Genomic DNA, 16767 nt, shown 5'->3' on the forward strand with positions numbered 1-16767 from the left:
GGAGAATTCCCTAAAACAGAGAAGGGGCACTTGTACAGCAACGGGTGCTCAGGGAAGGGAAGAGGTTACCTCAGAAACTCATTTTAAAATCTTAAGGCAGCTTGGGTGGTGGCAGCAACAAACCAAAAGAAGACTGAAGCAGTGTTCACTCTACCAGTACACACATCTAACATCATATCGCTACCACAAAATAGATCAGCTGGGGCCTGATTCCTCCACACTATTGTCCAGTAGTGTGAGATTACATATAATCCTGTGTATTGGTGTCCAGCTGCACGATATACATTGATATCTTATGTTAGATCATAAGGGGGATTACCTTGTTATGTTATACTGGTGGCAAGTGGTGAGATTCATAATAAGGTAGCCCTTAATTCTTTATAGTGGTGGTAGCGACGTGATTTATAATAGTATACAACCCGTAATTCTTTTATACCTGCCTCTTGTCTCAACCAAATGCGCCTGCAAAGATGGTGGGAGCGAGAGCAGGGCCTCTCCGGAAGATTTATTGACAAGCTGGAATGTGTCCAGAGGAGAGCAACTAAAATGATCAAGGGTCTGGAGAACAAGCCCTATGAGGAGCGGCTTAGGGAACTGGGCATGTTTAGCCTGAAGAAGAGAAGGCTGAGAGGAGATATGATAGCCATGTATAAATATGTGAGAGGAAGCCACAGGGACGAGGGAGCAAGCTTGTTTTCTGCTTCCTTGGAGACTAGGACACGGAACAATGGCTTCAAACTACAAGAGAGGAGATTCCATCTGAACATTAGGAAGAACTTCCTGACTGTGAGAACCGTTCAGCAGTGGAACTCTCTGCCCCGGAGTGTGGTGGAGGCTCCTTCTTTGGAAGCTTTTAAGCAGAGGCTGGATGGCCATTTGTCAGGGGTGGTTTGAATGCAATATTCCTGCTTCTTGGCAGGGGGTTGGACTGGATGGCCCATGAGGTCTCTTCCAACTCTTTGATTCTATGATTCTATGATTTTAAAGTCCTTGATGGTTTATAGGGGAAGATACGTTCGGACAGGAAAACTGGGCCCAAGCCGTGTTGGGTTTTGTAGCTTAAAACCAGCACTTTGAATTGTGCTCAGAAGCTAATTGGCAGCAAATGGAGCTGGTGTAACAAGGGAGTTGTGTGCTCCCTGTACCCCGCTCCCCTGAGCAACCTGGCTGCTGAACATTGGACTAGTTGGAGCTTCCGAACAGTCTTCAGAGGCAACACCACATAGAGTGTGTTGTAGTAAAGCTTCCCATTGCAGTGGAAATCATCTATCAGACAGATGGCAAGCTATGTAATCTCAGCAGACTGAAAGCCAAAACCAAGGTTACAACATCTGTTATAGAACTCCAATATGCTGATGACAATGTTATCTGTGCACATTCAGAAGACCTATAAGTCATTCTAAACACCTTCACAGAAGCATATAAGAAGCTCGGCCTGTCATTGAACATCGAGAAAACCAAAGTGCTCTTCCAGTAGTCACCAGCCAATCCCTCTCCAATGCCAGAGACAGGCATGTAGCCGGGGGGGAGGAGGGGGGGGGTTGGGGGGCTTCAGCTCCCCCCTCCCCCCGAAATTCTCATGGTGGTCCGCGAGAAGGCCTTACTGGTACATTATTTAAACTGTTATGTTTATTCATATCATGATCTGATCACCATACTCAATATATCCCATATGCATGGGGGTATTGGGATAACAATACAAAAGGTTTGCTAGGGTAGACCCTCTTTCACTCAGACTCAGCCCCCGCCCGCCCCCCGCCTCCCCCCCCCCCCCGAATCAAACTCAGCTCCCCCTGAAACAAAATCCTGGCTACCGGCCTGGCCAGAGATACAGTTTAATGGTGTAACATTAGAAAATGTTGACCCTTTCTGCTACCTTGGCAGCCACTTCTCCACAAAAGTCAACATTGACACTGAAATACAACACCGCCTGAGCTCTGCGAGTGCAGCATTTTTTCAGAGTGAAGCAGAGTGTTGAGGACCAGGACATCCTGCGACACCAGAATGGAAAGCATTCTCTGTACTTGAGTGCCACCTAATGGCCCAAACGTGTAACTGCAGTGCCTCTTTACCTTCAGCCTTGTTTATCAAAAGTTCATAGTGTAATAACTTCAATAATACTTTAATTTATTATTATTATTATTATTCAAAGTATTGTTTGTTTTTTAGTTGAGAGTTTTAGTTGCTTGAGTTCCGACGAATTGAGAGTTTACTGCCTTGAATTTTGACTCTCAATAGCACAGCCTGGCTCTTACACGCCTCTCTTCCCTACCAATGAATGCAAGACATCCCAGCTGCTGCTTCTAAGACTCCGCCCTTTTCCCAGGCTCACAAAGGACGGGGATGGGAAGCTAGGCTGCTGAGCGTTCCTGTTCCCATGGCAACGATTGTCCACAACGCTCCATGGCCCCGCCCCTTTGCCCGGGCCGCCCCCTTTTCAGCCCCTTTGCCAGGGGCAGCCAGCAACCAACCATGTCCCAAAAGGAGACGGAGCCATGGAGGGTGCCATCCCTGTTCGCTGGGAAGCCGAGCCTGGGGCTCTGGTGCCCTTCCAAGGATACAGGCAGGACTGGAAGCTGACCAGCAGTGGAGTGGGGCTCAACTATATCCCCCCCTTGCCTTTACTGCCTCCCTATGTACGAGTGAGCATTGCAAATGGGAGACGGGGGTGCATCTGTATTGTAGTTTATGGTTGCTTTTGAATTTTCTATGAGAAATAGGCTCAATACCAGGTATGGGCAACGTCTGGCCCTCTGGGTGTTTTGGACTTCAACTCCCACCATTCCTAACAGCCTCAGGCCCTTTCCTTTTCCCCCTCAGCCGCTTAAGCACCCAGAGGGCCAGACGTTGCCCATGCTTGGTCTATACTAGTGTGCCAATAATGGGAAATAAAAAAATCTGAACTTGAACTCTTACCAAAGGAAGACAAATACTGCTAAATGGCATTTGTGAATCCTTGTAGGATGAGACTCATGGATGGAATTGAGGGGTCATAGAATTGTAGACAGACTTTGCCCATGCCTGGTCTATACTAGTGTGCCAATAATGGGAAATAAAAAAAATCTGAACTTGAACTCTTACCAAAGGTAGACAAAAACTGCTAAACTGCATTTGTGAAACCTGGTGGGATGAGACTCATGGATGGAATTGAGGGGTCATAGAATTGTAGACAGACTTTGCCCATGCCTGGTCTATACTAGTGTGCCAATAATGAGAACTAAAAAATCTGAACTTGAACTCTTACCAAAGGTAGACAAATACTGCTAAATGGCATTCGTGAATCCTGGTGGGATGAGGCTCATGGATGGAATTGAGGGGTCATAAAATTGTAGGCAGACTTTGCCCATGCCTGGTCTATACTATTGTGCCAATAATGGGAAATAAAAAAAATCTGAACTTTAACTCTTACCAAAGGAAGACAAATACTGCTAAATGGCATTCGTGAAACCTGGTGGGATGAGACTCATGGATTGAATTGAGGGGTCATAGAATCGTAGAGTTGGAAAAGATCACAAGGACCATCTGGTCCAACCGCCTGCTGTGCAGGGAAATACAATTAAAGCACACTCAACAGATGACCATCCAGCCTCTGGTTAAAAACCTCCAGAGAAGAAGACTTCATCACCCTCTAAGGCAGTGTATTCCACTGCCAAAAAGCTCTTGCACTCAGGAAGTTCTTCCTAAAGTTTAGGTGGAATTTTTTTTTTATGGTGAGAGTTGAAGTCCAAAAAAACCCAGAGGGCCAGAGTTTGCCTATACCTGCTCAATGCTATAGTCCAAACGTTACCATATCACTATATTGGTGGGATATTAATATTGAAATCCAGTAATTTTCAGACCATAATTGCTCTTTTGTGTGTTTCTGTGTGTCCCCGTTGCCAGTCTACAGTCCAGGAGCCCTTGCCCCCTGGCTCTGAGAAAAGCTATAGAGATGAGGTTATTCCCCGCCTGACCACCACCTCGCAGCTTGCCTATGGCTTCAAGAACCACAGCCCGGTCCTAACTCATGACCGGTACTTTGTTGCCGATGCACACAACAGCGTCCACTATATTAAAGATTTGAAAGAGAAGGTAAGAGATTCTTCTGAAGGATGAGAGATAGTAAGATCTGGGTATGGAAAGTGTAATGTTTACACAATGGTGTCCACTATATTAAAGATTGGAAAGAGAAGGTAAGAGATTCTTTTGAGGGACTTTTTTTTTTTGGTCGTGTCAGGAGCAACTGCTCCTGTTGTGAGAGAATTGGCCGTCTGCAAGGACGTTGCCCAGGGGACGCCTGGATGATTTTTGATGTTTTTATCATCCTTGTGGGAGGCTTCTCTCATGTCCCCACATGAGGAGCTGGAGCTAATAGAGGGAGCTCATCCACCTCTCCCCGGATTCGAACCTGCGACCTGTCGGTCTTCAGTCCTGCCGGCACAGTGCTTTAACCCACTGCGCCACTGGGGGCTTTTGAGGGACGAGGAGTAGTAAGACTTGGGTATGGAAAGTGCAATGTTTACACAATGGTGTCCACTATATTAAAGATTGGAAAGAGAAGGTAAGAGATTCTTTTGAGGGATGAGGTGTAGTAAGGCTTGGGTATGGAAAGTATAAAACAAATGTGCAGTGTCTACAATGTGCAACAATTAAAAATGGGGGAGGGATCCTTGTCTCCAGAGAAATAGAATACAGGCACTCCCCAAGTTACAAACATCCGATTTCCAAATGACTCATAGTTAGGAATGAGAGCCAGACAACAGGGAGATAAATCTACACCCAGGAAGGGAAATTCACTCCCGGAAGAGTGATCATGGGAAAAAGGTGTTGAAATCAAGCAATTTAAAGCAACTACCGATAGTGAAATCCGGGCTGTGGATGGCAAAACCTGAAGCATGGATACAGAGTTCCAATAGGCAGATACCGGTACCAGCCTCAGGATGCCATGAATTTGTACACCTGGCGAGATGAAGAAGCTACCCAGTGTTCCAATATAAATTAAGATGAAGCCACTAAGGTAGTTTATTCAAGTCAGGTGAAGTGATGCCAGCTTGCGGTAATCTTCCAAAGTAAGCTGAGATACCATAACATTGCAAAAAAGACATTTATTTACAGTACAGTCCTTTGAAATTCCCACTCCTGCCCCAGCTGGAGCCGCTTGGCTAGGCTCTGTTGACATCATGAATAGCTGAGGGAGGATTTCCTGCAGAGGCGGGACTACAGGGCCCACCAGCCAATAGGTGAGCGCTCCTTGCTTCCAATGCAGATTCCTGCTCTCCAATGGCTGACAGGGGGCAGTCTAATCCGTGAGACAAAGGAAGTGTGATGACTTCTGAATAGATTTTTGAGTCCCAGCCGAGAGACAAACAAAGGGGTCCCTTGCATTTTATTGTAAAGATAATAGCAATATGAATCCTCAGTGAATGGGTCAAGCGCTGTCCATTGAGTCCAAAAGCAGAAATATTGTCCATGCTGATAGGATTAAGTGGTCTGTTCCTGGGAAAGGGGAAATATCATAGTTGGAGAGCGGGGTATGACCTCCTGGTGTACAGATAGTCATGCCAGGTGATGAATGGTATGTAATGTCCAGGCAATTGAAACAAAGGATGAGTGGCCCAGCAAATGGATGCTGTCATCCTCTGCACAGTCGGGGTCTATGAGACCAGTAGAGATGGAGTGGCCCAAGGGTGATGGGTGATTGAGTCCTTCATGTAGATGAGACCCAGGAAGACGAAAGGTCATCACAAGGACTTGATTGGTGGCATACTTCTCCAAAAGGATTTTATATCAGGATACAAAATATAACATATTAAACACACACACATGAGAATCCGTGGATACCGAGGGGAACTCTGCAAATGGGTGTCTAGATAGCCACGGAGAACGGAAGATAGACACAAGGGATCTTTGGATACCAAGGGAAATGCTGTGGATAGGTGTCTAGATATCCACAGGAAAGAGAAGATGCACACAAGGGATTATGGATACCGAGGGGAACCCTGCAAATTAGTGTCTAGATATCCATGGGGAAGGGAAGATGCACACAAGGGATCTGTGGATACTGAAGGGAACACTGCAAATTGGTGTCTAGATAACCACTGGGAAGGGAAGATGCACACAAGGGATCTGTGGATACATAGGGGAACCCTGCGGATGGGTGTCTGGGTATCCACGGGGGAGGTTAAAGTTGACATGGGGTGATTGCAGTAAAGGTGAGGTAAATGCAGGGAAAATGGGGAGGAGAGCCCTGGTCTCAGGGCTACGAGGGCTGTGTGGCCCAAGCGGCCACCAGGCCAATTGTGCAGGAGACTTCTAATTTTCTTGCTGGCTCATGTTGATGAGTCTCCACAATCATTGTAATTGATTTTGATTGGGTTTTTTAATGTTTAATATTTATTCATATCTTATTTCCATATGCTATTATGCTTTGTATGTTTTTGTCGTATTTTGTGTTAAATATGCTTTGATTTGTATTGTATTATACTTATACACAGTGTGTATGCAATGTGGCACTGAAGTGGCCAAACTGTGAGCCTCTCTGAGTCCCCTTTGAGATGAGAAGAGCCGGGTAGAAATTTAGTATGTGTAATATATCCAGGAATGTACCTGTTCAGACTTACATACAAATTCAACTTGAGAACAAACCTACAGAACCTATCTTGCCTCTAACTTAGGGACTGCCTGTATAGGCAAGTCCTATGAGGAGCTTACCTTGGAGAAGAAAAGGTCAAAAGGAGACATGATAGCTCTGTGTAAATATTTGAAAAGGTACCACATTGAGGAGGGAGCAGGTTTGTTTTCTGCTGCTCTGGAGACTAGGTCAGGGAGCAGTGGATTCAAATTGCAGGAAATTACTACTTTCACTCTACCCAGTGAAAGAGTTGATATGTTCTGTAACCACTAGAGGTAAGAAAGGGGCCAGAGAAGACTAAGGGCCCTTCCACAGAGCCCTATATCCCAGAATCCCACAATATCTGCTTTGAACTGGGTTATCTGAGTCCACACTCAGATAATATGGTATTTTCTGCCTTGATATTCTGGGATATAGGGCTGTGTGGAAGGGCTTTAAGTATGGATTTTCCAAGCTCCTTGCTTGATACTACTTGTCCAGATCAGCCTCCACAAGTTGTACCAAGAGCAGCGAAATGAAGAACAAGGGTGAGGGAGGTAGGACTCCCTGTATCTCTGATTCCATACCCTCCAAAGTTGGGGTCAGGCCTGTAGCCAGGATTTCGTTTCGGGGGGGGGGGGGGGCTGAATTTTTTTCAGGGGGGGGTTTCGGGGGGGGCTGAGATTCGGGGGGGGGGGGCTGAGTCTGAGTGAAAGAAGGTCTAGCCTAGCAAACCTTTTGTATCATTACCCCAATACCCCCATGCATATGGGATATATTGAGTATAGTGATCAGATCATGATATGAATAAACATAACAGTTTAAATAATGCACCAATAAGGCCTTTTCGCGAACCACCATGAAAATTTCGGGAGGGGCTGAAGCCCCCCGAGCCCCCCCCCCCTGGCTACATGCCTGTTGGGGGTCATCATCTTAGTGGGTCTAAGAGCATTTTTTTCTGCTCCTAAGGCCCCTTCTATACTGCCATATAATTCAGTTTGAATTGGATTGTATGAGTCTAAACTGCCATATAATCCAGTTCAAAGCAGATAATCTGGATTTAATAAGGCAGTGTAGAAGGGGCTTAAGACACTTTGAGGAACTGAAAAGCTTGCGAAAATGACTTATTTATTTATTTATTTATTTAGTGCTTTTATGACCTCCGAAGAGGAACTCAGGCCGGCTAACAACAGGAAATTCATATACAAATAAGCTAAAACATAATAACATCATAGTATGTTACTTCCCCTGCCCAAGAAAAGCCAAGAAAATTAGAAATAGGTACAAGTCCACTTCTGGTTTGGAAAAAAATAAGTATTAGTGTTGATATCATGTAGTGCTGGGGAGCTTTGCTACCTTTTTTTTTTAAAGGCTAAATTCCATACTTGGAAGCTTCCATATGAATTATTTCACTACGGTGGCACCTCACTTATTGCGGGTGTTACGTTCCAGGATTCACAGGTGTTGTTTTTTTAAAAAAATAATTTTATTGCATTATAATGTAAATACATGTAAAGTGGGGGAATATTTGTGGAGGAGATAGAAAAGTAGGAAACGATAGTGGGGGAATGAGAGGTGTAGGGGTAGGTGGGGGGCGGGAGGGAGGGAGTTGGCTTAAAAGCCATAAAAAAATAGTAGTAATTTTTTTAAAAAAAATAAAAAATAGGAAAAAATTGGTGTGACTTCCATCTGTTCTTTGAAGATCTTCTATATGTATACTCAAAAAATAGACAAAATGTCTTTCTTTCTAATTAGTCCAGGATGCTTTCCTGCGATACTGTTATTATATTTTATCTTCTTAATCATCAAGAAATAACCTCTATTTTTTGTTGTTTGAGATAATTTTTCACCAGCTCTCAGGTTTTGAGATCCACTGCTCTAGTGAGTGTGGAGGAGCTGCAGACTGCAAAAACAACATTGTTGTTTTCTAGAGCGGGCATGCATTGGGCTAAAGAGAGCTAGGAGAAGACTTCGTTGACATTTTGAGCTGAAGCAAGAGGTGCTTTGTTTACATATCAAGGAACCCCCTTTTATACAGCTCCCTGGCCTTTAGACTTTCCAACAGCCTGAAAAGTGTTTACCAAGGTACTAGGGTCATTGGCGGTTCACCTGACATCAAGGAAAAGACATATTTACACGTATTTACTGTTATCTTGATGATCTCCTAATCCGTTCTTTATCTCAGTGCGGATTCAAGGATGTTCAAGCCATTATAATATATCTAGAATTACACAGTTTTCTAGCAAACGCTCAAAAGCGTCATCTTGCTCTGATACAGCAGCTGCTGCATCTGGGGTCATCATTGGTAATTGTGTGGAAAACAAGATAGAAAAGATAAAGTACTGGCAAGGTTGTTGATCAACAGGAAGAAGTAAGGCTGATACTGTTGGCATTATACTCTCCTGGTGGCACCGTACCATGTGTTCCTATGGGCCAAAGGTGACCAAAGAACACAATTATGCTTGATTTTGGCATTTCATGTATCAATTCAATACCCTCAGCATCGAGGAAGCCATTCAATTCAATCATAGGACCAGAATGGTTCAAAAGACAACCAATGCAGCCTAAAAGAGTTCAAAAATAACTTCCTTTGAGAGGAAGATATTGCAAAGAGTGGCTTGCCTATAAGTCACTCAATAAATACACACACAAAGGTGGTCCTGGTACTTCTCAGTAGAAGATGCCCTCACTTGCTGCATGGAAAGAAACCCTTGGTATTCAGCTGACCAAAAGATTGATAGTTCAAATCCAGGGAGTAGGGTGAGCTCCCATCTGTCAGCTCCAGCTTCTCATGCGGGGACATGAGAGAAGCCTCCCACAGGATAGTAAAACATCTGGCCATCCCCTGGGCAACATCCCTACAGATGACCAATTATCTCAAACCAGAAGCAACTTGCAGTTTCTTGAGTTATTCCTCTCTTTCACTCACACACACACACACACAAACAAACCATAAAGATTATTTTCTCCAGAAAACTAAGCATAGACCATTCTTCCCTATATGGCTGATTGTGGGATTCCATGGGATGGATCCATGACTCTCGGCATAGATTTGAGTTGCTGTAATTGTGCAACAAGAAAGGACTTCTGGAGTGGGATAAACCACCCAAATATTTGCATAATTGAAAAAAGGATAAATGTTACATGGCACCTCAAGTTTTATTCTCTGATCTCTTCTGTATCTTAAATTTGAACAGGCAAAGTAGTTAAGGAGTGTGACGCTTTTCTAAACATCAATGCTTGCCAAATGTAAAATACAGAATATCGATGCATGTTTAAAAGAGTGGACTAGACTAAAGGGTCCTTATCCATTCCAGATTTCAGATTCTATGAGTATTTTTTTCTCACCAATAATGGCAAGCAGATGTAGTTTATGATGGTAGATTATTTGGGTTTGGGTTACTGTGAGTTTTCTGTGCTGTGTGACCATGTTCCAGAAGCATTCTCTCCTGATGTTTCGCCCACATCTATGTCAGACATCCTCAGAGTTGTGAGGTCTCCCGGAAACTAGGCAAGTGGTTTTTATATATCTGTGGAGTGTCCAGGGTGTGAGGAAAAACTCATGTCTGTTTGAAGTAAGTGTGAATGTTGCAATTGACCAGCTTAATTAGCATTCAAAGCTGGCTGCTTCCTGAGAGGGGGGGGGGATCATTTGTTGGGAGATATTAGCTGCCCCCGTTGATTCATGTCTGGAATTTCCCTGTTTTCTGAGTGTTGCTCTTTATTTACTCCTGATTGTAGAGTTTTTTAAAATACTGGTAGCCAGATTTTGTTCATTTCCATGGTTTCCTATTTTCTGTGGAATTTGTCCACATGCTTGTGGATGTCAGTGGTTTCTCAGTATGGTCTGACATGGTGGTTGTTGGAGTGGTCCAGCATTTCTGTATTCTCAAATACTACGTTGTGTCTAGGTTGGTTCATCAAGTGCTCTGCTATGGCTGACTTCTCTGGTTGAAGTAGTCTGCAGTGCCTTTCATGTTCCTTGACTCGTGTTTTGGCAATGTTGCATTTGTTGGTCCCTATGTAGACTTGTCCAAGGCATCATGGTACACGGTAGACTCCTGCAGAGGTTAGAGCAGGGGTCCTCAAACTAAGGCCCAGGGGCCAAATGCGGCCCTCCAAGGTCATTTACCTGGCCCTCGCTCAGGGTCAACCTAAGTCTGAAATGACTTGAAAGTACATAACAACAACAACAATCCTATCTCATCAGCCAAAAGCAGGCCCACATTTCCCATTGAATACTAATAAGTTTATATTTGTTAACATTGTTCCTCATTTTAATTATTGCATTGTTTTTAAGTGTTTTTTACACTAAAAATAAGATATGTGCAGCGTGCATAGGAATTCATGCTTTTTTCAAATTATAATCCGGCCCTCCAACAGTGACCTGGCCCTCTGTTTAAAAAGTTTGGGGACCCCTGGATTAGAGGATCCCTCTTGTCCTTTGCTGAATGTAGCATTTATTGGATTTTCTTAGTGGGTCTGTAGATAATTTGTAGGTTGTTTTCTTCATCAGCTTCCCTATGCGGTTAGTGTTTCCCTTGACATATGGTAGGAGCACTTTTGTTACTCCAAAGTGGGGTAAGAGAACAGCATTACTTTTGGGGGAAATTCAGTCAGAATACCTTATTAAATGACATTTAAAAGTATCTTCTAAAATAACTAGAAAACTTTAGTGGTTCTGCCAGTAAAGAGAATTTTTCCCACTTGGAAATATAACTTCATTATGTTCTGTTTACTAATCTTCACCTGCAGGAATTTGTTCCATATTACTTGTTTCTTACCAATGCTGGGTTTGCAGTGTAAAATTGCTAACTTTGTGAGCTTTACCATTGCCAACCTGACCATTTTCTGGTGAACTCATCCCCAGCTCTCCCAGTGGTTTTTCTTCCCAACAGCTGAGGGAGAGAGCATGGCGGTTCCCGCTGACCATGGGCAACCAGAAAAGCGAGATGAGGGACCGCTTCCCAGGCTGGCCCAACCTGCCACATGAGCCCACCTTTCATGCTGGACCTCAGCCCTTTGGACTAGCTGCGCATCATTCAAATGGAGCATCCAAGGTATTCCATTTTATGACATTAGGTTGGGGTGAGCCACCCTCCCAACTGTTTCTTCTAATGTGGGGGGAATGCCAGCATCCAGATTCTTCCTGCAATAATGGTGCTTTGTTCTCTTGCAGTCCATTGTGGCCAGCACACGGAATGAAGAGATAGCCGGCAAGCCCTTCTATGTCCGGGACAAGGCAGTTTTGCGGCTCAATGAACCGTATATGTCCATCACCACTCGAGACTTCCATCCTTTTACAAAGTAAGTACCATTTCCGTCACTCTCTGCCCTTAGCCTATTCCCCCTTTTACACATTATTCTGTGGTAACATCACCTGCCGAGCTCAATTAATAATACACCTCTATACAGAACATCCCTTCAAAACATATGTAAAGGTTTTCCTTATTTGCATAATGAGAAGATCCAGATATGGTTCTTGTAGTGAGTAGGACCAGACCCAACCAGACGAATGAGTTAGCATCATGGCCAAATATGAACATCAGCCCATTTGCATAAAAGAGTTAACTTACATAAATCACATAATTGGATCCTTTTGTTAATGGCTTTTTAGTGTCACGATAGAAAAAATATATATGAAGGGTGAAAACCAACTGACTGAGCTAATTTTTCTCCAATGCTAAACTGCTTGCATAGTTTGCATATCTTTTATGGAGGGGAAAGGTCATGCTTGGACATTCTGCCTTTCTTTATGTGCTTCTGCACTATATAACCCTTTGGATTCCATCCTTGGGTTCAACTTGGGGAGGGGAGCACCCAAACATAGGAGCTTCTCATGTATCCTGCACTGTTGCCCAAGGGATGGTGTAACGCCAGGGAAGCCATCTGTTTGTAAAGAAGCATGTACATATGTGCGGTCCTCTGCCAACACTTTAATACCTGAGACGCTCTGTGTGTTGTAAAACAAAAGCCTCTTGGCTTTGAATCACAGGCTGGAGGCTCTCTTATATGCAACAAAGTAACGAAGTTTTATTCAAACACTTCAGGCTCCAAACACTTGTGGTTACAATTGATATTTTTGTTGCAAACTTGAGTTACAGTCATTTATAATATACTTGGTGCACTTTCCTGAAATAGACTTTCCAAGTTTCTCATTTACCAAGATGGTATTTGCTTTACACATACTTGACTAAAATTTCTTTCTGATTAAAGCACCACTGACTTTTCTTTAAGTTCCCAAAACGTGTGCTCTATTTGACTAACTGCTTACTTTTCTAACAGGAGTTCTTAACTATCTCTCATGAACAGGAATCCCTAACTCTTCAACTGTACTTCACAAACGGCAATCCCTAACTAACTGTCATTTTTTAAAACTCTCCCTCTAACTCCCCTCCTTTTTGAACTTAACTCCGCCCCTTTAGAACGTTCAGCTCTGCTCTTCCCAACTGTCATTTTGTCTCCCAACCTGTTGAAATCCTGGGCCTATGCTAATCTGCATATGACCAATCGGCCTCCATATGCAAATAAATCCTGTCCCTGCTGTTGCTACCCTCTCTCTCTCTATTCTTCCCTATCTGCCCCCTGCAAACATAGAGCTATGCACTAAAATTTCACATAGAGTAACAAATTCACTACAGATGGGTTAAAATTTCTGGGGCCAAATGGTACAAAACAAATGAAAGTATTCTATGGGCCCTTCCACACAGCCATATTGATGTAGAAAAGAAGTGTGCTGGTCCCCACATGGGGTTCCCAAGGTGCAGGGGTCTATTCAGCATAAAGCGAGATAGGAGTTAGTCTTAGAATTAGCTCAGGAAAAAGATGGCACCAGTTTGGAGACAATTGGTTGACCCGTGGATACGGGGGCCTGGTGAGTTTCTGTATCCGCGGTTCTTAGGAACGCAGTTTCAGCCTCCCTGGGACACTGCGAGAGCATCCCGGGTGAGCAGGCGAGGTTCCATAGCTCTGAAAAGGAAAGGTTCATAGGATAGCGAGTTAGAGTCAGTAAAAGACACAAAGTATCACTCTGGAGAGAGAGAAAGTTACAAGGAAGGATACCTTTTATTGGGGGGATTTGTTTCAATGAAACAGTGTGAGATCAGTAGGAAAAAAAAGAAAAAGTCCCTGTGTTGAAGCTGCTGCTGAAGCCACAGTCCCTTTGCCTCCTTTGCCTGAACTGCAGAACTCCCTGCTGCATCTCAGATCAGCTTGATGGCAGGTGTCTGTGAGTTCCTCCTCAATATAAACCAGAATATCAAGGCAGAAGATCCCACAGTATTGGTTATTTGAGTCCACAGTGCCATATATTCCAGTTCAAAACAGAAAATGTGGGATTTTATTCAGCTGTGTGGAAGGGGCCTATGTTTCCAAGATTTGATCAGAAAACTATGAAGAAAAGTTTACAAAATTCGTGGGTGTTCAGTTATGAGACAAGGTAGAGCCTGAATAAACATGATAGAGATTATAAAACTTGTGCATAGTTCAGAAGACACAAATAGAGATGAATCTCTGACACTTGCAGTTCCAACATTTGGAGGAACGCACGATTTTCAACCCTGGATCGAATCCACCAACTGCTCAGACTTCTGTGATTTTGGCAGGCATAGCCCACACATTTTGTAGGATAGAACAGTCATGGGCAAACTTGGTCCCTCCAGGTGTTTTGGACTTCAACTCCCACAATTCCTAACAGCCGGTAGGCTGTTAGGAATTGTGGGAGTTGAAGTCCAAAACACCTGGAGGGACCAAGTTTGCCCATATATGGTTTAGAACCTTTTTAAAAAATTCAGAATCACATCTGCGATGCTGCTTTGATTCCCCAAGAGATATCTTAGAGATTTATTTGTTCAGCATCCTCTTGTATCCCTGCAGGCATTCATTCCCCTAAACTACTCTGGTTGAGTCCTCTTTTGCAGGAAGCAAGAGCTCTGGTTCTCTACCCTTCTTCTCTTTTCCCTCTCCTGCAGGCACGAAGTACTTGAGTACTTAAAGGAGAACCCACAGGCACGGTATTCCCACCCTTTGATCCGTCAATCTGGGCCAATGCGGGACATCCCGCTGTTTCCCCGTGCCACTCGGGTACCCCGCCTGCCCCCCAATATACCTGCGGTTCCCCACCGTGGCCTGCTCAGCCAGACCAAAGACTCCTACCAGCCTCCCAATGATCACAAGCGCTCCTGGGATCGCTACTGCCCGGTGGAGAAGCCACCCACCGTCTCCTGTCGGGTGCCAGTGGTGGAGATCATGTGTGTGCCCCGCATGTATGAGACGGAGTACAAGTGCTACGGAAGTGGCAAATTCATGCCGGTGTGAGAAAGCGTCGTTGGCAACTGTTCTGCAAACTTTTAGGTTTGCTTCTTTTCTCTTACTCAAAGGAACAAGCAGAATGTTGCTGTTCATTATTTGCCTCTGTGTTCATTTTGCTAAGGACAACCAACTGTCTTGACTTTTAGAGCAGAGCCTGCAAGTTATATTGTTTGCCTTACAAATCCCAAGATCCCTCACTGACTATGCCAGTTCACTCCAGAAATGCCCAAACTCTGGTTTAGTGTAGGTGGGCAACATGAGGCCTTCCAAATATTGTTGTATTTCACATCCCTTCATCCCTCATAGCTTGCTAGGGCTCAGGGGAGTTGTGGTCCAACAACATCTGGAGGTGTGCCATCTGTCTGGCACTGATTCAGAAAATGTTGTGTTTTGGGCTGCCCCATGCAAGAAACTGCCCCAAATTTGAAAGTATCTAACTCAGTGGTTCTCAACCTTCCTAATGCTGCGACCCTTGAATACAGTTCCTCATGTTGTGGTGACCCCCAACCATAACATTATTTTCATTGCTGCTTCATAACTGTAATTTTACTACTGTAACCTACGGATGTGAGAGCTGGACCACAAGGAAGGCTGAGCGAAGGTGCTGGAGGAAAGTTTTGAGAGTGCCTTGGACCGCCAGAAGATCCAACCAGTCCATACTTCAAGAAATAAAGCTTGACTGTTCATTGGAGGGAAGAATAGTAGAGGCCAAGATGAAGTACTTTGGCCACATCATGAGAAGAAAGGAAAGCTTAGAGAAGACAATGATGCTGGGGAAAATGGAAGGAAAAAGGAAGAGGGGCCAACCAAGGGCAAGATGGATGGATGGTATCCTTGAAGTGACTGGTCTGACCTTGAAGGAACTGGGGGTGGTGACAACCGACAGGTAGCTCTGATGTGGACTGGTCCATGAAGTCACGAAGAGTCTGAAACGACTGAACGAATGAACAACAACATGAATCACAATGTAAATATGCAGGATGCATTTGCATTCACTTACCAAATTTGGCCCAAATTTGAATACTGGTGGGATTGGGGGGAATTGATTTTGCCATTTGGAAGTTGTAGTTGCTGGTATTTATAGTTCACTTATAATCAAAGAGCATTCTGAACTCCCCCAACAATGGAATTGAATGAAACTTGGCACACAGAACTCCCATGACCAACAAAATACTGGAAGGGTTTGGTGGGCATTTACCTTGAGTTTTGAAGTCGTAGTTCATCTAGAAAGCACTGTGGACAATGATAGATCTGGACGAAATTTGGCACAAATACTCAATATGGCCAAATGTGAACACTGTTGGGGAAAACAGACCTTGACATTTGGGAGTTGTAGTTACTGGGATGTATAGTTCACCTACAATCAAAGAACATCCTGAACCCCACCAACAGTAGAATTGGGCCAAACTTCCCACACAGAACCCCCCATGACTAACAGAAAATACTGTGTTTTTCTGATGTGCTTTGGTGACCCCTCTGACACCCCCTTGTGACCCCGCCAGGGGTCCTGACCCCCATGTTGAGAAACACTGATGTAAATTCAGGCAAAAGCAAATTGCTTCAGCCTCTTTGGCTCATGTGTTCTTCCTCATAATTATAATTCTTGCTATATTGACTATAATTTGCTGGTACCCTATGTCTCATTTTTCATCTGTGAAAGGTTTTGTGATCTAAAAACTTATTACAAACTCGAGTTCTTTGAAAAGAGCTCTTGCGCAGAGGTGTTTCACCAAGTGTGTGCGTTTACTGGAAGCATGTGAAGTCATTTTGTATCAATTGATTTTCATTTTATACACTTCCTATAAAACATACATACATCCTACAAGCTTTACTGCAACTTTCAAAAATGTTTTTTTCATTAAGACTTT

General features: G+C 43.9%; 1 protein-coding gene across 2 annotated transcripts; it reads left to right on the forward strand.

Moving 5' to 3' along the window:
- The first annotated feature begins 2431 nt into the window (after nucleotides 1-2431).
- Nucleotides 2432-16520, forward strand: SAXO3 (stabilizer of axonemal microtubules 3). Of its 2 annotated transcripts, none has more exons than XM_060780738.2 (5): nucleotides 2432-2642; nucleotides 3883-4071; nucleotides 11488-11649; nucleotides 11769-11896; nucleotides 14560-16520. In XM_060780738.2, the coding sequence occupies exons 1-5, from the start codon at nucleotides 2496-2498 to the stop codon at nucleotides 14903-14905; spliced, it is 972 nt and encodes a 323-aa protein (XP_060636721.2). In that variant the 5' UTR covers nucleotides 2432-2495; the 3' UTR covers nucleotides 14906-16520. The 2 variants fall into 2 exon arrangements, with proteins under 2 accessions (XP_060636721.2, XP_060636723.2); XM_060780740.2 differs by having other exon boundaries at nucleotides 2432-2636.
- The last annotated feature ends 247 nt before the right edge of the window (nucleotides 16521-16767 follow it).

The sequence above is a fragment of the Anolis sagrei genome, chromosome 6 (genome assembly GCF_037176765.1).
Source record: "Anolis sagrei isolate rAnoSag1 chromosome 6, rAnoSag1.mat, whole genome shotgun sequence".
NCBI lineage: Eukaryota > Metazoa > Chordata > Lepidosauria > Squamata > Dactyloidae > Anolis > Anolis sagrei.